General features: G+C 45.0%; 1 protein-coding gene across 2 annotated transcripts in view; it reads left to right on the top strand.

The window, feature by feature from the left end:
* Positions 1-26,242, top strand: part of Scube2 (signal peptide, CUB domain and EGF like domain containing 2) — a 67,706-nt gene that overhangs the window by 24,224 nt on the left and 17,240 nt on the right. Inside the window, exons 8-16 of one of the 2 annotated variants that reach the window (XM_029539670.1) lie at positions 2,418-2,534; positions 3,471-3,593; positions 7,364-7,480; positions 8,638-8,760; positions 9,183-9,299; positions 9,538-9,621; positions 11,301-11,405; positions 15,622-15,777; positions 16,120-16,326. In XM_029539670.1, coding sequence (XP_029395530.1) covers positions 2,418-2,534; positions 3,471-3,593; positions 7,364-7,480; positions 8,638-8,760; positions 9,183-9,299; positions 9,538-9,621; positions 11,301-11,405; positions 15,622-15,777; positions 16,120-16,326 — 1,149 coding nt within the window. The remainder of the gene's footprint in view (positions 1-2,417; positions 2,535-3,470; positions 3,594-7,363; positions 7,481-8,637; positions 8,761-9,182; positions 9,300-9,537; positions 9,622-11,300; positions 11,406-15,621; positions 15,778-16,119; positions 16,327-26,242) is intronic. The other variant, XM_021200731.1, reaches the window with a different exon arrangement.

Below are 26,242 nucleotides of genomic sequence, written 5' to 3'. Positions count from 1 at the left end.
TGAAGTGTGGCCAGGGCTTCGGCTACACTAAGTGACAGTCACCCACCTGAGCTACATCCCCAGCTCCCTCGCGCGCTCTCTCTCTCTCTCTCTCTCTCTCTCTCTCTCTCTCTCTCTCTCTCTCTCTCTCTCTCTCTCTCTCTCCAGTGTGTGGAACATGGGGAAGCTTTACTCTAGTCGTTTTCAGGGTCCTGGTGGCCTGAGATTTCAAGGCGATGGCCAGTTTAACAATGCTCCTGCTCTGTGCTCCCTAGGGCTTTGAGAAGGGGTCTGAGTTCTCTGCCTCTGCTTGTGTGTGAGAACTGCTTGTACATTGCTTCACTCGGGACCCTTCATTCCTTCCCTGCTGACAGCAGTAACCCCAGAGACCCTCTAATTCTCTTTCTAGAATTTTCTGGAAATTTCCACAACATTTCTCATTTTTATCCCACCTTCTAATCTTCCTGCAAGAGTCTTTTAAATGTTCCTTTTTCCTGTTCCCTGCCCCCAGCATTCCCTTTAGTCTTTGTTATAGGGAACAGTTCATATTTCATGGGCTTCTCTTACCACCCTGAAGAAACCGCACTTTATTCCTGTATTATCTTTTTTTAAATGGATTTTTAAAAAAATATTTATTTATATATTATATGTAAGTATACTGTAGCTAGCTGTCTTCAGACACACCAGAAGAGGGCATCAGGTCTCATTACAGATGGTTGTGAGCCACCATGTGGTTGCTGGAATTTGAACTCAGGACCTTTGGAAGAGCAGTCAGTGTGCTTAACTGCTGAGCCATCTCATTAGCCGGATGTTGTTATTTTTAATTGTGTGTCTGCAGTGCCTGCAGAGGCTGGAGGTCAGCGTTAGAGGGACTCGAACTCAGGTCCTCTATAGGAGTTTGATGCACTCTTAACTACTAAGCCATCACTCCAAGCCCTTTCTCTGTTACCTTCGTTTTCTCTGTGCTTCTTTTTTCTTGTTTGATTTGATATATACGCAAAATCCTAAATACCTAGCAATTCTTGACTGAGTTTTCACATTTGATAGTGAAAAACTAAAAAGCCAGTTGGATCTTATATTGATGGATGGGTTTTGTATTGGTGTGACTTCACATCTGGCCTTCATTTTGAAGTCTTTTCGTCTGGGTAAGCTGATTTAGCTTATGAGGAACCCTTGCGTTCCCTGCAACCCTTGTGAGAGGATAGAGACATTCCTGGAGCTGAGTCTGGGGGTACGGGTTTTAAAATCTGTCTTTCCAGGCACTAGACTTTCATTTAACCAACCGTGATCCCCCTTTCTCCTCTATGTCCTGATGCATTGGTCTACCTTCCCCAGAGTATAAACTGTACTGTAGCTGGGACCTGGTCCCTGGCTATCAGGAAATAAAAGTTTGGGGTGGGAGTGGGATGTTGTTATACAGGAAACGTGGGTTTGGGGGCTAGGGCTAGGGCGTTGGGGTATAGGGGATGTGGGTGTTAGGGCTGGGGGTGTGGGGTGTGGGTATTGTTTCTCGGGAAACCTGTTCTTTCTATTTATTTATTATTTATTTATTTACCTAAAACTCTATCTCCATCTCTGCTCCTAGATGAGCTTCCCATCTCTAACTCCTGTGCCTCCCTGGGTTCTGGGGTTCACATGGCTTTGTCCCTCTGCAGACTCAAGGGGCAAAGACTCTCTTCCCCATTGACATGCCACTTCCTAATAGTTGACATCTTTCTTGTTTTCTCTTCCGTTTTCTTTGTCCCCAAAGAGTTACACATTTAAACATTTAATCTCAGTGTAGTGAAGTTTTGAGAGGAAGCACAGATAAGCACACATATCCTACGTAGCTATCGTTTTTAATAAGTACTAAGCCTGTGCCCCAGGCTTTCAAATGAGGTGGCAAGGGAAGCCCTGGCCGCGCTAACACAGAGTGAACGTTGAGTAGTACTTACCTATCATTGAGAATGACCATGTGAATGAGAAACTCCCAGGGAGGGAGGGAGGGAGGGCGAGACAGACAGACAGACATGTGAGTAAACTGGCATTGTAAGGACAAAGTCTTTAGTCTGTAGCAAAGGAGTGGTCAGGATGGGCCATCGCTCAGTTAAGAAAAGCTCCTGGAATAAGGAAGGAATGTCCCCTTTTGCCCTGTTCTATACTCAGACCAGCCTACCAGAGGGAGAGATCATACTTAGCAGGCTGTTGGCATGGGTCACCAGGAGCCTTTAGTGGGAAGAGATTTCTATAAATTGGGCCATCTCCCCTCTGGTCACCATTTTCCTGACTAAACACAAGAGCAGGAGATGCAGCAGCATCGCTCCCCTGTCACACTTGTGGGTGGCAGAGACTTGGGGTGTGACCATGAGCAACCCCTCTGTGCTTTCAGGGTTGTCAAACAGTAATATCTGTAGCAGAAGTCCTTTAGGAAGCTAACTGCCCTTCCCACCTCTCGTCAGAAACGTGTGCTGTCAACAATGGAGGCTGCGACCGCACCTGTAAGGACACGTCAACAGGCGTCCACTGTAGCTGCCCCACTGGATTCACTCTCCAGGTGGATGGGAAGACATGTAAAGGTAGCTCACACTTGTCCTGGCGCTGGGAGCTTGGGGGTCTGGGGGCCTGGGTGGAGGGGGTCCTGTACTGCTGATGAGTGGGGTCAACGCAGTTCTGACCTTCTACAGCCTTTGAGCACTTCCAGATTTGCTTATGATTCATATTGATGAGAGCTTTTCTTCCCTGGGCTAGTGGACGGTTATAATTGAGTAAGCTTAATTAGAAGTGACTTAATTACACTAACTGCTGAGAAGGTCAGCCGCTGCAAGCATCAGATAATCCATTTCAGGCAAGTGGCTTTATTAGCAAAGGGCGGATCATGGAACATTCATCGGCAGCAGATAATAGCAACCAATCATAAATAATAGCCTGGAGATTACATGTAAATAATAGCCAAGATTATTATCCAGAGCACTTAACGAATAACTGTACCATTAACTTTTAGTAATGAAGACAGACCCTAACGACTTGTTGGTCTTTCATGGGCAAGACTACAAAGAGTTTGTTAGTTCTTTAGCATGATTAAAAAAAAAAAACTGGTTATGAGATGAGATCAGGAGAAGATAAGATTAAGTATCAGGAATCATTAAAAAACATTGAGATCATTTGGTCATTGTGCAATTTGCTCCTGTCCCTTATTGCTTTAGTCATTAAGCTAGAACAGAATGTGCACTGATGGGGGTTGTCTTATCTTTGGAGGGCATTAGAAGATAAGAATAAAATAAAACATGATCTCGCCACTTCTCTCCAGGGTTTGTGCCCTCCGTGCTTTTCAGTGCATGGGGAGTCAGCTGGGTGAGGTACTTCTCTTCCAGCCAGACTCGATGCTTGTAAGACTGAAACCACCAGTGAGCCTTCTTAAGTGCTCTTGTGGGTGTTTTCCTCTCTGAGGATAGGGACTCGGGGGAAGCCAGGCAGCGGTTGCTCCCTGTTTCCTCAGTGCTTGCCCGTTACAGATATCGATGAGTGCCAGACCCGGAATGGAGGGTGTAACCATTTCTGCAAAAACGCCGTGGGCAGTTTTGACTGCAGTTGCAAAAAAGGATTTAAATTACTAACAGACGAGAAGTCTTGCCAAGGTATGTGCTGAAACGGAAGCTGAGGTGTGCAGGGCGCCCCTGGCTGGGACAGAGAAGGTGTGAGTGAGCCCTGGCTTGGTAGAGGCTGGCTCACCCTGCTCCTGAAAGACACGTGGGTTTCAGGCCCCAACCTGGATTTTACTTGCCTCATCTTAGGTTGAATGAAAACACAGTGTAGCTCACATATATTTTTGAGACTAAGCTGTTAACATTTGGGGACACCTTAGAAACCCCATTCTAGCAGAACCCACTGCTAGAAATGGAATAGAAATGTGAAGCAAGCAGGGTTATGGTTGGATCTTGATAATAGAGATACTTTTTTTTCTTTTCTAGAACTTATTTTACTGCAATTGAATGTTTGATAAAAGTTGGTGGGGAAAATCTGTTGATTTGGATAACACCCATAACTAGCAAAAAGTTGAGGTCAATTCATGATCCAGAACCAGCTGATGTCCTCCTCCAGCCCTTACTGTGCACAGCTAGTCTTTGCCACTTTGAGGTGGATGGGAAGAATCACTGGTTGTAGGAAGATTAGAGACCATACTTCTTTTTCTTTTACTTAAAGACCATTAAAAATACATTTTAAATATGTGTATATGCATGTCTGTGTGTGGGCATATGCCTGCAAGTTCAGGTGCCCACAGAGACCGGTGGCATCAGATGCCCTGAAGCTGGACTTACAGGGGGTTATGAGCCACCTGATGTGGGTGTTGCTGGGAGCTACACTCCAGCCAGTCTGCTGTAAGAGTGGTCCATGCTCTTAACTACTGACCCATCTTTCTATCCTCTACAGACTCCTTTTCAACTGGATCCTTCCCACATATGGGTAACAGCAGTCGTCAATGTTAGCAACCGACTTAGGCAAACATCATTTCTATTTTTAGATAAATAGTTTTCATGCCCTATCAATGTATATGTGAAAGAGTACCAGGAAAGATGCACTGCCATTTATCTTGTTCCATTTCTGGGACTAAGGTCTGCCTTATTTTGTGTTAGACATCTTAGCATGGGGACTTACGGAGGGGTGAAGTTATATCTGCTCAGTCGGTAGTGTTTGCCCAGCATGCACAGAGACCCAGATTGGACCTCCAGCACTGCATGAACCATACATGGTGGCTCACACCCCTACTCACAGCATCAGGGAGGTAGAAGCAGACGACTGGAACTTCGGAGCTATCTTTGTGTCCATATGAAGTTGGAGACCAGCCTGGCTAGAGATCCAGGCAAAACAAACGAACAAACCCACAAAAACCTCACACCAGAGAACAAAGCGAAGCTCAACACTGCATAGAAATCAGAAAATGCGGTGCAACACTTGGAACAGGGAGATGGCTCAGTGGGCAAAGTGCTTACTGCATAGCATGTGTTTGGATTGCTAGCACCCACATACATGGCTGAGTGTGGTGGTGTGTGTTCCAGTCCTGCTAGGCAGACACAGGAAGATCCTTAGAGTCCAACTGCCAGCCAGTTTGGCAGAATTAGCAAGTTTCAGGTTCAGTGGGAGACCGTGGCTCAAAAAATAAGGTGGGGAACAATGCTGGAAGACTCTGATGCTGACCTCTGACCATCGTAAATGTGTGCGCACACACATGAGCGCATACACACACAGACACACACACAAGACAAAAGATGCAGCACCTTTTAAAAAAGGCACTTTACAGAGTAGACTAAACTCTCCTTTCCTCTCTGTTCTTGATACATAACTTGCCAGGCAGTTCAAATACATTCTCCTTTAAATCCAGGGAGTTAATTCTAGATAATTATTTTGTGGTTTTCTTCAGTTTGACTTGGAAAGCAAATTTGCTGTTCCACACAATGTTTCATAATGTATAGGGCAAGAAATATGTTTAAGCTGTGTAAACACATTAAAAAGGAATTAGGAAAATGATCTCATTATTTTTGGCACAGCAAATGTCCACAGTGAGCAGCCAAAGTCAGCTACTGAACGAGGGCACTTTGTCGGCAACTGGCTGATGTTCGTAACAGATCTCACGGAACAGCGTCAAGTACAAGAAAGAAACGGACTTTTTCTCATTTTCCATCCATTGCTCTTGGTAGAATAAATATTTTCACAGAGTGAATTTTCTGAGAAGACAGTCAGGATTTCTGGAAAAAGCCAGGGAAGAAGGGCTTTGCAAGAATTTGCTTTCTTATTTTATACTTTCATTTTTCTTGATCCATCCATGCCTCCCCCCCTCTTCTTTTCCCCCTCTCCCACCTCTGCCCCCACCTCTCCCTCCCTCCCTCTCTCTCTCTTTCTTTCCCCCCGCCCCGTTTGTGTGTGTGTGTGTGTGTGTGCATGTGTGCATGTTTGTTGTTATTTTGAGTCTAATCAGGTCCTGATTGGCCTGGAAATTGCTTAATCTATGCTGACCTTGAAGTCATAGTGATCCTGCCGCTGTTGCCTCCCAAGTGCTGGAATTACAGGCATGCACTGCCACATCTGGCTAACATGTTTGCCTTTTACTAACATAGCTTTTCATGGCATGTTGGGTATAGAAAAGTGGTTCAGCCCAATGGTTGTCATCCACTAAGCATGACCCAGGCTTATCTATTTGGAGACACCAATTAAAACCATCCCAACAGTTCTGGGAGTAGGACATAGAAAAACCACAGTCACTTCCTCACATGCAGCTGGCAGAGGGTGGTTTGCATGGCTCTACTAGATGCTCAGTGTATGTGTGCCACGACATAGATGGTGCAGGGGGAGTAACAAAACCAAGAGGTTTTCCAAATGCATCTAACTTAGGCCTTAGCCAATACAGTTTTAGCATCTTTCATAGACAGTCACTGAGAGTATTTGTATGCGTGTATTCTTTTAATGCAAAGGGCAGTAAGACACAGGATTGAGTGGCCTGTTGGGGTCAGAAGAGTAATTCTGCAAAGATGAGAAAGAGAGAAACCAGATTCATATCCAACCAAATCGTTTTCTCCTTTTGTTTCACCATTTAATAACAAAAATAGAACAATGATAATGAATAGCTAGCATTGCTATTATAATAATGTGCCCTTTTATGGTATGGAGCTATTTTTAGGTACCTCATTTGCCTTCATTTATATGTTAGTTTGCTTTTTATTGCTGTGACAAAACACCATGAACAAAAGCAACTTGGAGAGTGAAGGGTTTATTTGGCTTACACATCCATCACAGCTCCTCACTTTGAGAAGTCAGACAGGAACTCAAGCAGGGCAGGAACCTGGAGGTTGGAACTGAAGCAGAGGCCGTGGTGAAACACTACTTACTGGCTTGTTCTCCATGGCTTGCTCAGCTAGCTTTCTTATGCCACTCAGGATAACCTGCCCAGGGACGGTACCATCCCCCACTCATCCCCCACAGTGGCCTGGACCCTCCTACCTTAGTTATGAATCAATAAAATGCTCCTATTGGCCAGAAATGGGGGCATTTTCTCAATTGTGAATCCTTCTTCTCAGATGATCTTAGCTTGTGTCAAGTTGACAAAGACTAAAAAAACCCCACAATTTATATAACTTAAATTACTCAGCCTTGCCAATAAGTGTGGGTGAGAGAGATTATATGAACTTCAAAGCAAGTAAAGTTTGCAATGGAATCTACAACCAAGGAACCTGGGAATGACCGTAGCTCCTAGTCAGCTCCTTAACCGTTCTTTGATACAAAGGAGCAGGGAGGGTGAGTTGACCAGTTTTCCTTACATGCGCTGTTTGGCTGTGGGTCAGCAACTTGTGATCGGTATGAACACCTCTACTCACCCGGCAGAGGTGGTATCAGCCCCCCCCTTTGATAATTACAGATGTGGATGAATGTTCGTTGGAAAGGACCTGTGACCACAGCTGCATCAACCACCCTGGCACTTTTATTTGTGCCTGCAACAGAGGATACACGCTCTATAGCTTCACCCACTGTGGAGGTGAGTGGGCAGCCCCTCGATGGTGAGGCCAAGCCTGGGAGCAAGCCACCCTTGAGGGTCATCTTTCTGTTTTGTGACAAAGAGTATATTCTTGGGCAGTGACAACAAGAAAAGCGTTTGTCGAAAGGAATATGTTCATATTCACCCTGCTAGCACACCGGGGATGCAACAAAGAACTGAGCTCTGTCAGCTATGGATCCATTAGTGAATTGATGTGAGCTTATATTTGGAGAGTCTTACAGGAGCTGAGACAATATCCCACTGGCCTTCCCAGCCGAGAGGCTTGGCAGGGCACCCAGCAAAATCGTAGTTCTGTTCTGCAAAGCCTTGGATCAAGCCCTTCAGTTAGGGCTTGGGTCCAGAAGGGAAAATTGACTCTCTCTTTGTTGCATGCCTGTTTAACAGTATATGTTCATGCCTCGTACCCTTATGGTCAAGTAGGCTGTGTTATATATAAGTCAGTGCCAACTGATTCTCGCTCTACTTTCCTGGCAATCAGCCATCATTGAGACCAGATCTAGACTCCAGGTCTCCATGGTGATCCTAAGTATCTGTGGGATTTGGGGACCACTGGCTGGGGCACTTCTTGCCAATTCTCATGCCCTGTGTTCGAGATGGACAGATAAGGGTGCTTTGCTGTAGATGGCTGTGCCTCCCTTCTCTTTCTCTCCACATTCTTGACATAATTCAAAGCATACCTTCCACCCTACCCCATCTATCATGGGACCCGGTGGGACACATAGATGTCGACCTGGTTGGGAGCCTCCGTCCAGTTTGGGTTCAGTCCCAAGTTGATGGGGACGCTCACTACTTTTCTCCTCTATTAACTGTGGGAACGGTCGAATAGGGAGTTTTAATTCTGTCTGTCTCCCTTGGTATGTAGTGCAGAGGGTGGTGGAGTTTCAAGTTTAAAGCCCATATGGGGTCTGAGTCTGGACACTCGCAAGTAGTGCTCTCCCTTTCTGAGTGTTCCTGTCAATGGTTAAAACCTCCCAACCAAGGCACATGCAGTGTGCGGCCAGCAGGTGTCAAGTGCATGACCCTCAAAAAGACTGTCAGTCAACCACGTGACTCATCTTCTGCTTCCTCCTCAAGGGAGAAGCAGTCAGCCTTTGATGTACTGTTGCAACAGGGGACCATTTTTTTTTCCCCCTCAGACACCAACGAGTGCAGCGTCAACAATGGAGGCTGCCAGCAAGTTTGCATCAACACAGTGGGTAGCTACGAGTGCCAGTGTCACCCAGGGTTCAAGCTCCACTGGAATAAAAAAGACTGTGTGGGTAAGAGGCTCCATCCTTCCATAGGTCCCATGTGGCCACAGGGTCACCCCACGTCTGGAGGTTTGAGACTGTGTGCTTGCGTACTCCACTGGGCCTAAAGTGCACCTTCCTCTGAAGCAGCAGCAGCTGGTCTTTAACAAGTCCAAAAACAGGAGATACTTCTCAGGCTCCTTGACATTTAGCTCTGTGCTTCTGTGTAGATTGGAGTGCCCTTCTGTTTCACAGTTGCTTCTCTGCATGAGTGCACAGCAGACTTGTGCCTCTCTGGCCTTCGTAGGAGGCAAGGCTTGTGTCAGCCAGGTTGGGCTGGGGAGGGAGGTCAGCTCTGGCTTCTTTTCTTGGGGCCTTTGGTGAGCTCCAGTCTCATCACACTTGGGTACATGTGTCTTTTTCCTCAAGCGCCTGTGTTTTGTCCTGTCTAGAAGTGAAGGGCTTCCCGCCCACTAGCACGACACCGCGTGTGTCCCTGCACTGTGGTAAAAGTGGTGGAGGAGACAGGTGCTCCCTCAGATGCCACTCTGGCATTCACCTCTGGTCAGGTGAGTGGCACACATCCCTGGGTAGGTTCCCATGGCAGGGCCTGCGGATGTTAGACATGCTCAAAGGGCTTTCAGGTTCTGGACCAGATACTTCTTGACAGCTAGAGGTCCGTGCTTTGAGAGCCCATGTCCTGGGCATTTTTCCAGTGCGGAGTGGGGTGGGGGTGACTTTAGCTGCTACCAGGATATCCTGTCATCTTGCTTATGTATTCTGACAATTCCACGTTCTGTCTGTCAGGACTGCAAGAGGCTTACTCTGTCACCTGTGGCTCTTCCTCTCTCAGAAGCAAACAGCAAAAATCAAATGACTCTGCTTTTGGGGGTAATTACCAAACTGTATTCTTGCAGGGGTCACTGTGTTTAGTGGGCTTCTTTCGTGGGGTGCTGTTCATGGGAGTGGTTTTGTTTGCTTTTTTCTTATCTGGATGCTGTGAGAATATTATGGGGTGTTCTTGCCCATAGCTGTGGCATCTGATGCCTTACTTGTGGAAATCATACTTACCAAGTGTCCCCTGTGTACTTGGGAGTCCTGTTCAGCCTAGATGGGTCACCGTATTGACAAGAGGTCCACAAAGCTCTAGAGAGAACAGTTTCATGGATCTCCAAATTCCCTGTATCCTAGAGCACTTTAAAGGCCCAATAGGAACTGTGCCTGTTCATGACACATGACATTGGTGGAGGAGGCATGGACACAATAGGGCAAGTGGGATTCTATCTCAAGAAAGAGACCTGAACCTATTCTTGTATTCAGTCCTTAGTCAAGGGACTAAATACAAGTCTAGTGTTTTCTGAAGGCTTCATCTTCCCAGATAAGGACACATTTGCCAATTTATCACGAGTCTGTCCAAATCGCGAATCACATTATATCTTGATGTCTATATTATAAAGATGTCCAAAGTTTGAAATCCCAAGCAAGATGGTAATTTAGAAGTTAAAATGTTCCAGCCACTATACACTGTATTTCATTGAGTAGGTTATTTAATACACTTGAAACTCAATGCATAAATTTTCAATATATATTTTAAAAATTATGTTTGTAAGTTGGAGGCAGGTCTCACTTTGTAGTGTAACACCTGGAATGTATTATGTTGTTCAGGATGGCTCTGAATTCATAATAATCCTCCTGCCTCGGCTAAGTGTTAGGATTATAGGAGTGAGTTTACCATATTTGACTGCATCAATTTATTATTATTTTTTTTTTTATTTTATTAACCAAAGAAACCAAGGCTCAGAGGAAAAAAAGAGCTTACTCAAAGTAACTCAGATAAGCAATAAGAGGGGCTAGAATTCCAACTCAAGCAGTCTGAGTTCAGAGCCTTAGTCACTGTCCTTTGCTGTCCTTTCTTATGGATGTTAGGACCATTATCTCAGTTAAGCCTTACAACATCCTGGCAGCACAGGTGCTTAACTATGTGCATTTAACAGATGAGGAACCTGAGATGAGGAAGGTTAAGGGACTTGCTGAAGTTTTCACAAATCAGAGGGCTTTCAACGAAAGGCAAGGGCTCCAGCCCAGCATATAGTTAAGCATGGCACTGTGAGACTAGAATTCTGCACTTACTCCATCCCAGATCCCAGAAGTGATAGCCACATCTGAACTGTCTCAGCCCCCTCAGCTCTGTCCTTTCTGGGAAGCCACACATAAAAGAGACCTCCCGCAACAATCTGATCCAGATTTGACCTGAAGGATACTCTTCCCTCTTAGAAAAGCACAGAAGTGACCTTACCTTTCCTCTGCCTGTGTAGACCGTTCTGGGACCTTTCTCTGTTATATTTGAACACTGGGTCCATCTCTCTTGAGATAAGGGAGGCTCTAGGTAAAACTGTGCAAGGTAATGGACACGTCATGATCCAAACTGTTATTGGATCACTTCACAGGTTAGAGGGGTTCATCATCTACAGCCTGTGTAGAGACCCAGCCAGTGGGAGCTTACCATCATCCACTGGGTGTTCTCTTCCTTTGCTATAAGGATAATTTCTCTCACTTATTTCTTTCTGAAGATGTCGTCACCGTCAGGACAAGTGTAACCTTTAAGCTAAATGAAGGCAAGTGTAGTTTGCAAAAGGCCAAGCTGTCTCCCGAGGGCCTGCGACCAGCACTACCAGGTATGGAATCAAATGGCTGGTGCAGGGAGTGCCCCTGCATGTTGGGTAAGGGACCTGTGACGAGCTGAGTGGAGACTGCTACCCAGCTGATGCAAGCCCATGTCAGATGGCACTGAGGTATTCAGAATCTGCAGGTACTTTCTTCTCCAGGGGAGGGAGCAGAGCCTGCCCTAACCCTTGTGTAATACTTTAGGAGGTCCTTTGTGAGGTAACTGTTGAAGCTCTGGGTAAACCCTGGCGTTCATTTGAGTCAGTGGGGCTTGAGATGACTCAGCCGCTTGTGACTGCATTGGGTTGAAGTTTTTAGTCTTAGAATTGGGTTGAAGCGTACACTATGGAAAAAATGTGGTTGACTCAGAAATGAGGGCCTTGATGAACAACGATGGAACATCCAGTGTTCTTGCTGCTATGGTGGTTGGGAACTGTGGTTCCAATGGCTGTAGCAGAACAAACGCTACCCAGGAGTAACTGTGCTTACCAAAACAAGCAAAATCTTTTGCAAATCTTCCCTAGCTTTCCTGTCCATCAAAACCTCAGAGAACACTTCTGGAGCTTAAAAGAAATTGAGACATACATAGATGAGGAAGTACCCCCGCAGACACCCCCCCCAAGTCTACCCTCAAACAAATTAACTTAAAGCTCATGCTAGCTACTTTGACTGCTTCCGGGTGATTAAGCAAGATGCATTTCGGTGCCTTCAGTGATAGAACACGTGCACCTATTAATTATATGCATTCAAAGAATGTGAATGACGTAGGAAGATGTCTTCTTGTGTGGCTGAGATAGTAGCTGGGTGGTGGTAGTGGCACGCCATTAGCCCCAGCACTTGGGAGGCAGAGGCAGACAGATCTCTGCGTTCAAAGCCAGTCTGTGTATAGATATCCAGGACAATCAGGGCTTCACAGAGAAACCCTGTCTCCAAAAACAAAAACAAACAAACAAAAAAAGAGATGGAAAGAGGGACAGTAGAATTCTATATGTCTACCTAATCAAAATTGTATATAAAAAAATACCCCTACCAGGCGTGGTGGCACACACCTTTAAATCCCAGCACTTGGGAAGCAGAGGCAGGCAAATTTCTGAGGCCAGCCTGGTCTACAGAGTGAGTCCCAGGACAGCCAGGGCTACACAGAGAAACCCTGTCTTGAAAAAAACAAAAAACAAACAAACAAACAAACACCCCTAAAGTCAAAGGGGAAGGCTCCAGAAAGCTGACTATATCATTAGTAGTCATTGCATCTGGGTAGGAGAATGCTGGGCGATTTTGATTTTTTTATTCTGTATTTTTCATATTCTCTTCCATATCCATACTTTTCTGTAACTTCTATTAGACGTGTTCTTTTACAATTTCATACATGTATACAGCACGTTCTGATTACTGACACCTCTGCACCCTTCTATCTCCCTTCCACCCGTCTCCTCTCCCCTTTCCTACAAGTGATTTCCCATATCCATGTCTTTTTGTTTCACTTTGTGACCAACTGAGTTTAACCAGGGCCACTTGTATGCCCATGGGTTTGGAGCTAACCACTGGAAGCTGTTGGGTTCACCAGTGGGTAATGAAGAGAATGGCTGTCCCTTCCTCAGAACCAACTCAGCATACAGGTCAGTAGGGAGGGATGGCACTCCGAGAGCCTCTCTGATCCATGGTTGACAGTTGGCAAGCCCAGTGCAGGTAGCTGCAGCTACTGTGTGATCAAGATGGCACTGGCTGTGTCGTGGCTGGAAGACAATGTTTCACAGGCTCTCTCCCTGTCTTCCTTCTCTTAGATTCATTATATCCCCTTTTCCAAGATGCCGTCTGGGCCTTAACCAGTGACAGAAGTGTGCTGTTTAGGGCTGAGTCAACATTTTGTACCTTTAAATTAGGAAAGTATTTTTTATTTTATTTTATGTGTATGGGTGTTTTGACTTCATGTGTATCTGTGTAGCACATATGTGCCTGGTGCTCAAGTAGGACAGAAGAAAAAGTGTCTGATGTCTTAGAACTGGAGCTACAAACCATTCTGAGCCATCCTGTGGGTGTTGGGAGTCAAACCTAGGTCCCCCTAAGAGAATAGCCAGTGCTCTAAGCACTGAGCTCTCTCTCTCTGGTGTCACTTCATTTTAAAGATCTGTTTTTATTTTCAATGCTGTGGACATGTATGGGTATGTATATAGGTACGTACATGTAAGTCTGGTGCCTTCGGAGCCCAGGGGTCTCAGCTCTCTCCGGAGCCACCCAGTGTGGGGTGCTGACAGTCAAACACTGGGCCTCTGCAGGGATAGAATGGGCTCTTAACCACCAAGCTGTCTCTCCAGCCCAGGGAAGTATTACTTAAAAACAGATTTGGTCTAGAGTATACTTAATAGATTGGACGAGCACTGAAATCAGGTGTTAACAGCAGGGTGGGCTGAGTGCAGGGTGTGCAAGAAGTCTGTGCTTTTCTGTAAATCTCAACTTACTTCAAAACACAAAGTTTTAAGCTAAATACAGTGACTCACACCCATGATTCCAGCACTTGCGAGCTGAGGCAGGAGATTGTGTGAGTTCAAGGTCAGTTCTGAGTGCATAGTGAATTCCAGGCCAGCCTAGAGCATGGAGTAAACTTTGTATAAAAACAAAATAAATAGATAAAAATAGTTTTAAGGCCAGTGAGATGCCTCAGCTGGTCACAGTGGCTGCTGCCAAGCCTGGCAGCCCGAGTTTGATCCCCCAACACCCACAAATATGGTAGAAGGAGAAAACATTGTTCTCTGGCTTCCACATGTGTTCTCCTCACATGATACATGTGAGCAGCGGCGTGTGTACAACTACTCACATAAACGTACACATACATCATGTACAAATAGTTTTAATGTAGGTATTGGAAAGAAAGGAAAACAAGAGAAGCTTTCACATCCACTTAAGCTTTGAGTTTAGCTCTTTAAAAATTATAGAATAAGACTGAAAAGATGACTCAGATGAAGGGCACTGGGTGCTTTTCTAAAGGACCCAGCTTCAGTTGCCAGCATCCACAATGGGCAACTCTCAACTGCCTGTGACTCCAGCTCCAGGGCATCCCATGCCCTCTTTTGACCTCCTTTAGACCTGCACATATGTTGCATATACACTTATGTTCCATATACACATATACAAAAGTAAAAAATAAGTTTTAAAGCTATAAAATATATGTTTTGGGGAAAATATAGGTAGAAAACGAATCTGTCTCTTGCTTAGGTCCTGATAGTCTGTTGTCTTGTAATTAAAGTCTATGGCACAGGTAACCTTTAGTTCAATAAAGTAAGTTTTAAAAAGACATGGAAATAGCTTGGTGGTGGTGGCACATGCCTTAATCCCAGCACTCAGGAGGCAGAGGCAGGTATATCACTGTGGGTTCGAGGCCAACCTGGTGTACAGAGCAAGTTCCGGGATAGCCAGAGCTGCAGAGAGAAACTCTGTCTTGGAAAAACAAAACATAACCATAACCAACAAACAAACAAATAAACAAACACCCCAAGACGTGCAAATAGGTTTTGTGGAAACATGCCCTGCTTTGTCCTTTGGTTCGGTTTAGTTTTGTCTGTTGAGAGTCAAAAGATTCTGCAGAAGTGCTGGGCTGAGGGGCTACCATGACAGTCAAGAGTAAGAACAGGCAAAGGCTGACTTAGAGCAAGCATTCCACGGTTGCTCTAGATGGTTTCAGAGACCGTTTGGTTCTGTTGAGTCTTTGTGCCATTTACTGTTTGTGGCTGTAATATGAGACCCACCGTTGATATCTGCTTTCTCTCCACTTGGGATTTACCAAGGTCAGCTGGATGAAACCGGTCGTGGCTTTCCTTCCTTCCATTTGATGCTTCAGCATTAGCTCAGGCTATCCCAGTCCGCTGTGAGAAAACAACCATGAGAAAGCCTCCATCTTATCCAAATGTCAAACAAAACAAGCAAAACAAAACACAAAACAAACAAAAAAACAGGTTTGGCCCCCCTGTTTCTCGTCCTCTGCTGTGGCTGGCCAGTGGGAGACATTCAGCCTTTACCGGTTGTGAAAACAGTGTTCAAGAGCTCAGCTGTAAAGTTACATAGGAATGAAAATGTCCCAGCTTCGGGCTAGGGACTGGCAATGGCTCGCTCGGCATGTGGAGTGAATCACGCACTCCCTAGACGTTGTAATGAAATGTTTACTGAGCTCTAGCAAATGCTCAACTCAGTGCTCTGCCAGGACTTGGCTTCCGATCGTTTTGTTTCTCCATACAGAGAGACACAGCTCAGTAAAAGAGAGCTTCCAGTACGCAAACCTTACATGCAGCCCTGGCAAGCAAGTCCCGGGAGCCCTTGGCCGACCGAACACCCCTAAGGAAATGTTTATCACGGTTGAGTTTGAACGGGAAACTTACGAAAAGGAGGTGACAGGTTGGTCTGAAAGCCATCTGCAGGCTTCTCACAGCTTGTCTCTTCTCTCCTTGCCTTTCATTTCCCATCATTCCTGGGGGTGGGGCAGAAGCTAGTGCAAGCACTCAAGTATCTCCTGTTTGATTTTTCACCCCACAAATTATACTGAATTGGTTTCAAACCTGATAAAACTTCTTAAAACCCAAAACTACCATTGGGGTTCCACAAATTTGTGTTTGAATTGAATGCTGCCCAGGTTGCCAGGTTCCCAGTTCCGGAGAACTTAGGGTGTTGGTGGGTCACTGGACATCCTCAGTGCAGTCTGAGGACCCCTCCCTGTGCTGCTGTCCCCCGTTTCTGCAGCTTCCTGCAATCTGAGCTGCGTGGTAAAGCGCACAGAGAAGAGGCTTCGGAAAGCTCTCCGCACACTCAAGAGGGCTGCCCACAGGGAGCAGTTTCATCTGCAGCTCTCAGGCATGGACCTCAATATGGCTAAAACGTCCCCCGGAGTGTCAGGAGAGCAGGAGGAGACCTGTGGAGTGGGCCAGAGTCGTGAAGAAAGCCAGTGTGGTGAGTAGCCAAGGTGTGATGACTGACAGACCTGCCTGGCGTGCCAGACAGGCGGACAAGGGAGCCAGTGACAGGCCTGGGCCATCTCTCCTCCTCTGGATGTTTTTTCTCATCTGTAGCTGTTGTATATTCACTAGCCCCGGCACTCCCTAACTGCTGAGGTGTAACTTACCTGTCTTTCCCTCATACCTGGCAGGTTTGCTGGCCTGTGGTAGGCAATATTTGTAGAACTGCAGAACAGAAAGGCAAATGCAGCAATGCCTGGTTAGGACAGGATGCAGGCACCACTGAGCCTCTCTATACTCGATGGTCACAGTTTCTGTCACTACTACTTTTTGGCTTATTACTCATTCCTGCCCATAGGTTTGTGCAAAGGCAAAACTAGAGGCCGCATAGGTGCCCTGGAGATACCTGGGCCCCAGGCCAAGGCTCTAAGCAGTGTGCTGTTGCTCTGTGTACGTGTGTGTTTTAGAGCAAATATGGCTTCTAAATCCATAAAGGGGCTCCAGGACAAGAGACCCAGGATGGTCGGATGTGACATTTTCTCTGTGCAGTTACAAGAGAGACTGGCTGTAGAGCATCACAGAAAGAAGTCTGAGTCTTCCTTTAGAGTGATGAGTGTGACTGATTTGGTCCTTATCTGTTAGGAATGTATCATTGCCTGTGAACCTTAGATCTAGTATTAGTCTTCCCCGGCAGGGACCAGCATCTCCTACAGGCAAGAGGTCTATATTCAGTTGCTTAAAAGGTCTCTCCCTGTTAGGAGAGACCTCGGGGAGGTAAAGCACATGCCATGCAAACACAAGGACCTGAATTTGACCTCTGGCACTCACATAAAAAGCCAGCCTTGGTAGGACACACTTGGAATCCCACTGCTGGAGAGGCAGAGACAGACAATCACTGGAGCTGGCTGGCTGGCCAGCCTGGGGGTAAGGGCTTGTGGGTTTATAAAAGAAACTTTGTGGACAGTCAAGAATTCAGGAAAACTAGCGTCAAGGTAGTAGTAGTAGTAGTAGTTGTAGTAGTAGTAGTTTTTTTGTTTTAAGATTGAATTAACAGCCTGATTCCAAAGTCTGTTTCACTCCTGTGTAAGGTGAAGATCGGTAACCAGATTCTCCGAGAAGGAGCGGCTGTCTGTTCTTAAGAATCACTGCTTGGGTACAAGCAGTGGAGCTTAGGGAAAGGGGTAGGAAGCTGACTGGTGTTTCTGCATGGGCACAGCTGAAGCTAGCTTTGTTCTGGAGAACTTTCAGCAAGGGCCACTGCTCCAATCTGCTGCTTCGCCAAAGCTTAGAGACGATCGGGTGTAACTGTTTACAAGGGGCCAGTGCCCAGATAGTCTTGACTCTCATTCCAGCGATTTTCTTGAAAAGAAAAGAGGGCAATAAACCCAGCTGGCTGGCTTCTCATTTGGAATCCTCAGGGTTCCAGTCTCCATACCAAATTAGTGACAAGAGCTGGCGCTTGCTGTCCTGCTTTCTAGGGTGAGTGGAATGAACTCTCGGACAAGCAGGCAGGCGGGAGGCCCTCTTTCTGGTCTCAGGGAGCTGAATTACAGCCCCTCTCTTTCCAGGCCTGTGGGGGTAAGGGCTTGTGGGTTTATAAAGGAAACTTTGTGGACAGTCGAGAATTCAGGAAAACTAGTGTCAAGGTCTGCGGACCATAAGAGATCATGATAGCAAAAGCCCAAGAAGAGGAGCAGGCCTTACTAAGTGACTTAGGCTGTTTGGCCACAAACCTATGGGGGAACACCCAATAGCGTTAAGTATACAAATGTGTCGCTGATATGCCTATCAGCTAAATTGGGTTTGTTTCTTAAAGAGGCAGTATGTTTCCCAAGAGCTTTCACTGACTCTAGATGAGTCTGGTGCCCAACATGGGACCAGGTCAGGCAAGGATGTGGAAGATTTTCCTAGGGGAGGAATGCAGCATAGGAATTGTTAGTGAGGGAGGATTAGCTATAAAGAAGGGTCCAGTATACTGATTAGAAGGACTTGGGAGGGCCGGGCGTGGTGGCGCATGCCTTTAATCCCAGCACTTGGGAGGCAGAGGTAGGCGGATTTCTGAGTTTGAGGCCAGCCTGGTCTACAGAGTGAGTTCCAGGACAGCCAGGGCTACACAGAGAAACCCTGTCTAAAAAAAAAAAAAAAAAAAAAAAAAAAAAGAAGAAGAAGAAGAAGAAGAAGGACTTGGGAGGCTGTGAGAAGGCTCAGCAGGTAAAGGCGCTTGTAGCCAAGGCTGGCCACTGAGTTCCATGTCTGGGATGCTCAGGGTGGGAGAAGAGAATAACTGAAGGTTGTCCAGGCCTACTGATAGTTTTGAATATCAATGAACTCTATTTGGCATACAATGGAGACAAGCCTAGGATAGTTCTTGGTTCATTTTAGACAATATTTTTTGCTTCTGTTTATTAGTGTTCTTGTTACTATAGTGAAACACTGGAGGTTGGGTACCTTTACAAAGAAAGAGGTCTATTTTGGCTTATGATTCTGCATGTCAGTGTAAAAGGGCCACATCTCATGATGGCTCTTTTTTGGTCATAGTTTCAAGGAGGCCATGGCCTCAGGTGGTGAAGATAAGGCTCACATGTGGCTCTTGATTTTTTTCCCCTCTTTTTTTCTTTTCTTTCCTGTTTTGTTCTCTTAGTGTCTTACCATGTCATCCTGGCTCCTTGATTTAACTGATCGTCCTGCCTCAGCCTCCTGAGCACCTGAAGCCATTCTCCCTATGGTTTGTTTGTTTTTCTTTTTTTGAGACAGGGTTTCTCTGTGTAGCTGTCCTGGAGCTCACTCTGTAGATCAGGCCAGCCTTGAGTTCAAGAGCTCCTCCTGCCTCTGCCTCCCGAGTGCTGGGATTAAAGGTGTGGCCACCACGCCCGGCTTAGGAATTGGATTTTTAGAGCCTCTGCTTGCTTCAGTCAACCCTGCTCACTCCCCCCTCACCCACCCACCCCCACCCCGGCTGTATTCAGACAGACCAGAAGAGGATGTCAGATCTCATTATGGGTGGTTGTGAGCCACCATGTGGTTGCTGGGAATTGAACTCAGGACCTTTGGAAGAGCAGTCAGTGCTCTTACCTGCTGAGCCATCTCTCCAGCCCTCCTTATTCTTCTTAAGCCACAGTATTTGGTCACATGGTCCCCATTCTTATGAATTTACATAAGTTAATCATTTCTCCCCCAAACCAACCTCTAGCTTTTTTTTTTTTTTATCTTGTCAATACTTAATATCTAATGAGGATGGAATTTCAACACATGTATCTTTCAAACTGTAGCAGAGCCTCAAGAAGGTGTTTTGAATGACCTGGAAGGAGACTGGAAAGCACTGTGCTTCATTTTAATTTAGATGTGCTATCATATATTTCAAATGGTACAGTACTGTATAATGCTGGACATTCTCCCCACAACTCCCTAATCCACTTCTCAACACTGTCAACATGTGCTATTTTTATATGCTTTTATGCATACATAAAAGTAAAATGTTATTTATTCATCAATAAGTATTTATTAAGCTCCTGCTGTGTACTAGGTGCCATTATAGAGGCAGAGACTCCATTCATGAAGGAGACTAGTAAAAAGCTCCTACTGTGTGCCAGGTACCATTGTAGATGCTGAGAATCCAGTAAAGGAGATAGACTAGTGAAAATATTAGCTCTCTTGAAGTTTATAACTTTAAAGGGAAGAAGCGAGTAGCTACTCCCTAAGCAAGGGACAGATTATTCGTCAAATGCTGACAAGGATATGGAGAACAAGTCATGTGGGAAATGAAATAGAAAGACCCCAGTCAAGGTGAGGAGCAGGGAGGGATCATGGTCTCCATGATGTAGATGAGTCAGAGAAGGCCCCAATGCAAAAGCATGATGGTATAGACACACAAAGGAAAGAGAGTGGACTTGGGGTACTCGGCAAAGGAATAAGAACTAGAACAAACCCCATAGGTGTTAGAAGGAAGCACAGGATGATGGGGGCTGGGGGTGGAGAGTAACCTCAGTGTGTTTTCCTTCCCATGGTTCTGGAGCTCAACCCAGGGCCTTCCACACTCCGCCCTGCCAACCTGTATCTAAGACATCAGCATCTGTCAGCCTGGCCCCTAGGAGTAGACATTGACGTGGTTCCTGATTTTCTTTTTACAAACAGAGCAACTGTGGATAGCCTTCTTTGTGCACACACCAATATTCTTGAAGGCTAGATTTCTGGAAGTATAACAGCGCAAGTCAAGAACATGCATATATAAACAGTGGTAGATATTGCCAACTTACTCTTCTAAATCCCCCTCAAAGCATACGCCTCCAGCACCACTTGGGTCTTTAATGTCCCACATCCTCAAGCACATGAAATAGTTATCATTGATCCTTTAATCTTTGCAAACCCCGTAAGGAGAAAAAAAAAAAAACCACTAACTTTTTTGATCATCAAGAACACACAAATATACTGTCTTAAAGTATTTTATTTCTTCTTCTAAGACCATTTATAGGTTTTGTCATTTAATGTAAATTTAATTGTAATTTAATGTAAGTAAAATATTTACAAAATTTAAAAATATATTTTATATTCAAAAATATTTAAATATTTTATTAAAAAATTTAAATGATTGAATACATAAGTCTGTATTTAGTTGCTTAAAATATCACTGGTGGGAGATACTTTGAGTCAGAAAAAAAATATTAGCTAGGCATAGTGGTGCACACCTTTAATCCCAGCACTCGAGAGGCAGAGGCAGGCGGATTTCTGTGAGTTGAGGCCAGCCTGGGCTCCATACCTAGTTCCAGAACAGCCAGGGTTACATAGTGATAACCTATCTTGAATCAAAATAATAAATAAAAAGTAAATTAAAACTTAGATCAGACTAGATGATTCCATGGGTGAGGGGACTTGCCACTAAACCCGGTGATCTGAGTTCCATCTCCAAGTTCCACATGGTGGAAATACAGAATCAGCTCCCACAAGTACTCCTGCCCCTACCCATGCTATTGCATGTGTATGTGCACACGCGCTCTTGTGCACACACACACAATAATTTAAATTAAAAAAAAAAAAGTAAAGTCCCAAGTTACACCAAAGACACATTTGATCAAATTAAAAACCTTTCTTATTGTCATTTGTACATCGTAAAGTTTATGAATTTGGCATTTAGGGGCAGCCTGTTCTTCAAGCAACCTTTGTACCATCTGTGATCAACTTTAGCAAGATGTCAGAAAAGAAAAGTAATTCTGGGGCTGGGGACATGGCTCAGTCGGTAAAGCGCTGGCTGTAGGAGAACGAGGATCTGAGTTTGCATCCCCTGCACCCACATAGGAAGGCAGGAGTGGTGACATGTGCCTGTGTCCCTGCCTGGGAAACAGAATCAGGCAGGCCACTGGCGCTCACGGGCTGGTTAGCTGATTTTAATTGGTAAGCTCCAGGTCTCAATGTAAAATCCTTTCTCAAGAAGGAAGGTAGAGAGCAACTGAAAAAGATACCCAACATACGTGTCTGACATCTCCCTGCAATTACACATACAGGTATATACATGAACAAGTACACAAACACACACAGATATAAACACAAATAAGTAAATAGGAAGGCAACTCCATTTTTACAAAGATTTTTAAATTGTTTTGTTTTGCTTGTTTGTTTTGTGTGTGTGTGTGTGTGTGTGTGTGTGTGTGTGTTTTGTGGGTTTTTTTTTTTTTTTTTGCTGAGCATAAGTGAATCCCTGGGGTTGATCTTGAAGGGCTGGGTGGATAGAGAAGTAAGTGGCTCAGCTGTTAAGAGCACTGCCTGATCTCCCAGAAGGCTTGGATTTGATTCCAGCACCCACATGGCAACTCACGACTGTCTGTAACCCCAGTCCCAGGGTATCTAAGGCTACTAGGCATATGCATGGTTTACAGACACATATGCAGACAAAACAGCTGTACACATTAGATAAATAAAGAGTAAAATAGATAAATGAATAAATATTTAAAAAAGAAATACATTTGTTAAATTTGTTAAATTAGACGATGGTGATACATGCCTAAAACTCCAGAATTCAGGAAGCTAAAGCAGGAAGATTAAAAGGTTTTAGCCAACCAGATCAATACAGTAAGACTTTGTCTCAACAATAGCAAGAATATAATTTAGTAAATTGTTGACATTTACCAACTACTTACAATGTGTTCAGCATTGCTATGCTGAGTGCTTTGCGTATACTTCAATTAATCCCTAAAAGTCTGTATTATATTGTGCCCTTTTTATAGATAAGAATAGAAGACATAGAAAAATAACCCCCACCCCCGCTAATTTCAACCAGCAAATGAGTGTCAGAGGCAGGACTTAAATCCAAGTCTGAATTAAGAGCCCATGTTTCTTACTCTCCCAGTGTGAGGACTGTCCTGAGCAGGGCCTGAGCTCTGAGGTCATCCCTTCATACTATACTTGGAAACAAAGCCAAGTGTCCACTCGGTGGTAGGTAGTGAGGAGCTCCAGATAAAATAAGATGTCATCTTGTGCGTTGCACTGGACAGGGTCAAATAGAGAAGTCTTCCCCAAAGAGGGATGCCTGAGCCAAGTTTGGGAGGAGGAGCTGTTGATGGTGGTTGAGAAAGAGCATTCAGACAGTGGCACAGCCTAATCAGGAAAGAGCAAGCCATGCAGAGCCTGGCCGGCACATCAGTATCAGGAACCTGGAGATCTAGGTAGGGTAATTAGCTTCAAGGGCAGGCATAGCCAATCACAGAAGACCTGAAATATACTGTAAGGAGCTTCAGTTTCACCTTTCGATGACATGGTGTTTGTCTTAGTTAGGGTTTCTATTGCTGTGATAAATACCATGACCAAAAGCAACTGGAGGGGGAGAAGGGTTTACTTCCGCTTATGTGTCTCCATTACGGTTCATCACAAAGGGAAGTCAGGACAAGAACTCAAGGCAGGAACTGAAGAGACCACAGAGGAACACGCCTTACTGGCTTCCTCAGTCTGCTTTCCTGATGTCTGGGTAATTAGGCTATCCTTTAATGGCTGAACCGTCTCTCCAGTCCTCAGCTTGCTTTCTTTATACACCCTTGAGCCACCTGCCCAAGCATGGCACCACCCATAGAGGCCTGGGCTCTTCCACATCAATCACTAATCAAGAAGATGCCAGAATTGCCTACCAGCTAATCTAATGGAGGCACTTTTCAAGTGAGTCTCCTCTTCCCAAACAATTACACTTTATGTTGAGTTGAGAAAAAAACCAAGCAGGACAGTTATATTAGAGATTTAATCAAGAAGTGTCTGTCTGGGTCATATGTGTACTTGAGAACAATCTTCCTGCCTGTAGTGGAGGAGGTGGGGCTACAGGCAAAAAGACTGGCTGAGAAGTTTTCAGTATATCACATAAGAGGCACTGATATTCCAGGGGCACAGTAGCTCAGAGACACATTTAGGAGGAAGGGGTGACATTTGTTAAGAGCATGGGTCAGAATCTGCAAAGAAAAAGTACTAGGGTATGTTCAGCCATTCTGATTCTGCCACTCACCTCCCAAATGTCCCTCACCTCTCTCAGTTAAATATCTCAGGAAGCAATCTCACAGACATAGTCAAAGGTCTGTCTCCTAGGTGATTCCAAATTCTGTCAAGTTGACAGTTGAGATTAACTGTGGCAGGAGTCCACACACAGCTGAGCATGCATGAAATCGTCATATCTTCCCGTTCAAACCCTCATGTCATACTCTGTAATCATCTACTCCACCTTACTTCCTGCTGGGGCATAAGCAGATGTGCCTAGCTGAGGCCTATTTTTCTTTCCAGTAGATGGAGCCTAGACCCTCCTCCATTCCTTACCTATGTGGTTGTGCTCTACTTCCCAGAGTTCTTTCTTTGTGAGACCATTGCTGACCTCACACAAACTATGACCTTCCTCATGAAACAAACCACCCCTCCATTGACTTCTCCTTGCTTGTCCCATCATGCTCACAATAGATAGATAGATAGATAGATAGATAGATAGATAGATAGATAGATAGATAGATAGACAGACAGACAGATGATGGTTGAATGGATGGAGGATGGATAGATAGATGATAGATGGATAGATAGATAAATAGATGATAGAGGATGATAGCTAGATAGCTAGATAATGGATAAATATAGAAGATGGATAGATGGACAAATGATGGATGGGTGAATTGATGGATGGACAGATAGAGGATAGATGATAGATGATGGATGATGGATGGATAGACAGACAGACAGATAGACAGACAAATGATGGGTAGATAGAGGATGGATAGATAGATGATGGATGGATGGACAAATAGATGATAGAGGATAATGGATAGATAGATGAATGGATAGATAGACAAATGATGGATGGATAGATAGAGGATGGGTAGATGATGGATGGACAGATAGATGATAGAGGATTATGGATAGATTGATTGATATATAATGGATGGATGGGTAGATAGAGGATAGATAAGTAAATAGATTGATAGATAATAGATGGAGGATGGATGGATGGATGGATAAATAGATAGTGACTCCCCACTCCTCTATCTCTATGGTGTATGTATCTTTCTCTGTCTCCTTAATATATATTTGAATTTATGACTCTTTTCTGGTACTACTAGCTAATATAAACAATACATAATAAAAGATAGACTAGGCATAAATAAACATAATTTTAACTAGTTTCCTCTTCAGATGTACTCTGTCCAAGTTGGCAAGGTTCATTGTTGTTTGCACTGATGTAAATCCATTCCTAAATCAGACTTTTCATTTGTTGCTAATGCTTTGTGTGTGAGCTCCTATCAGATCTGGTTGAATCATGACTGTTTGACGCATGATATGGCTTGATCAAGAGCGAGTGATAGTGGTAGGAGACATGTTTACCCCAGCACGTTCCTGTCTTGCTCCAGTGCTTGTACCATTGGTAAACCTTCTGTGCAGATGGCCTCTCAGGAGCCTTCACAGCCTTTCTGTGATTTTTATGATGGTTAATCACTTTGTTTGAAACTAGATATTATAATCAATTCTGATTATTTGTGTGGACTCGAACTCAGAGCTCCACCTGCTTCTACCTCTAGAGTGCTGTAATTAAAGGCATGAGCCACTACCACCTGGCCAATTCTCTTTCCTTAAAGGCTTTTCATCCCCACAACTGTCTCATGACTCTTGGACAGGTGGGTCTTCTAAGAGATCAGTCTTACATCACATTGTAACCACTGGAGGCTTGTTTCGTATTTAGTAGGGAGACATGAATATAGAGAGATCTGAGAATGTTTCTTTTTCTTACACCTCTGAGTCACCTAGTAAATTCTCAAAGTGCAGTATCTGTCTCAGAGAGCACAGGGAGCTTAAGTAGTGCCCCTCAAGGTCGGCACTTGGATGGATGGATGGATGGATGGATGGGTGGGTGGATGGATGGATGGATGGATGGATGGATGGATGGGTAGATGGATGGATGGGTGGATGGATGGATGGATGGACTGGTGGATAGATGGATGGGTGGGTGGATGGATGGGTGGATGGATGGATAGGTGGGTAGATTGATGGATGGGTGGGTGGGTGGATGGATGGATGGATGGATGGATGAGTGGATGGGTGGATGGGTGGATGGATGGATGGGTAGGTGGATGGATGGGTAGATGGATGGATGGGTGGATGGGTGGATGGATGGATGGGTGGGTAGATGGATGGATGGGTGGGTGGGTGGATGGACGAATGGATGGATGGTTGGATGGATGGGTGGATGGATGGATGGATGGATGGGTGGATGGATGGATAGATGGATGGATGGATAGGTGGGTGGATGGATGGGTGGATGGATGGATAGGTGGGTGGATTGATGGATGGGTGGGTGGGTGGATGGATGGATGGATGGATGGGTGGATGGGTGGATGGATGGATGGGTGGGTGGGTGGATGGATGGATGGATGGATGGATGGGTGGATGGGTGGATGGATGGATGGGTG

Source organism: Mus pahari, chromosome 1 (assembly GCF_900095145.1).
Source record: "Mus pahari chromosome 1, PAHARI_EIJ_v1.1, whole genome shotgun sequence".
Taxonomy (NCBI): Eukaryota; Metazoa; Chordata; class Mammalia; order Rodentia; family Muridae; genus Mus; species Mus pahari.
The sequence above is the reverse complement of the archived record's forward strand: the minus strand, read 5'-3'. Positions and strand labels throughout refer to the sequence as shown.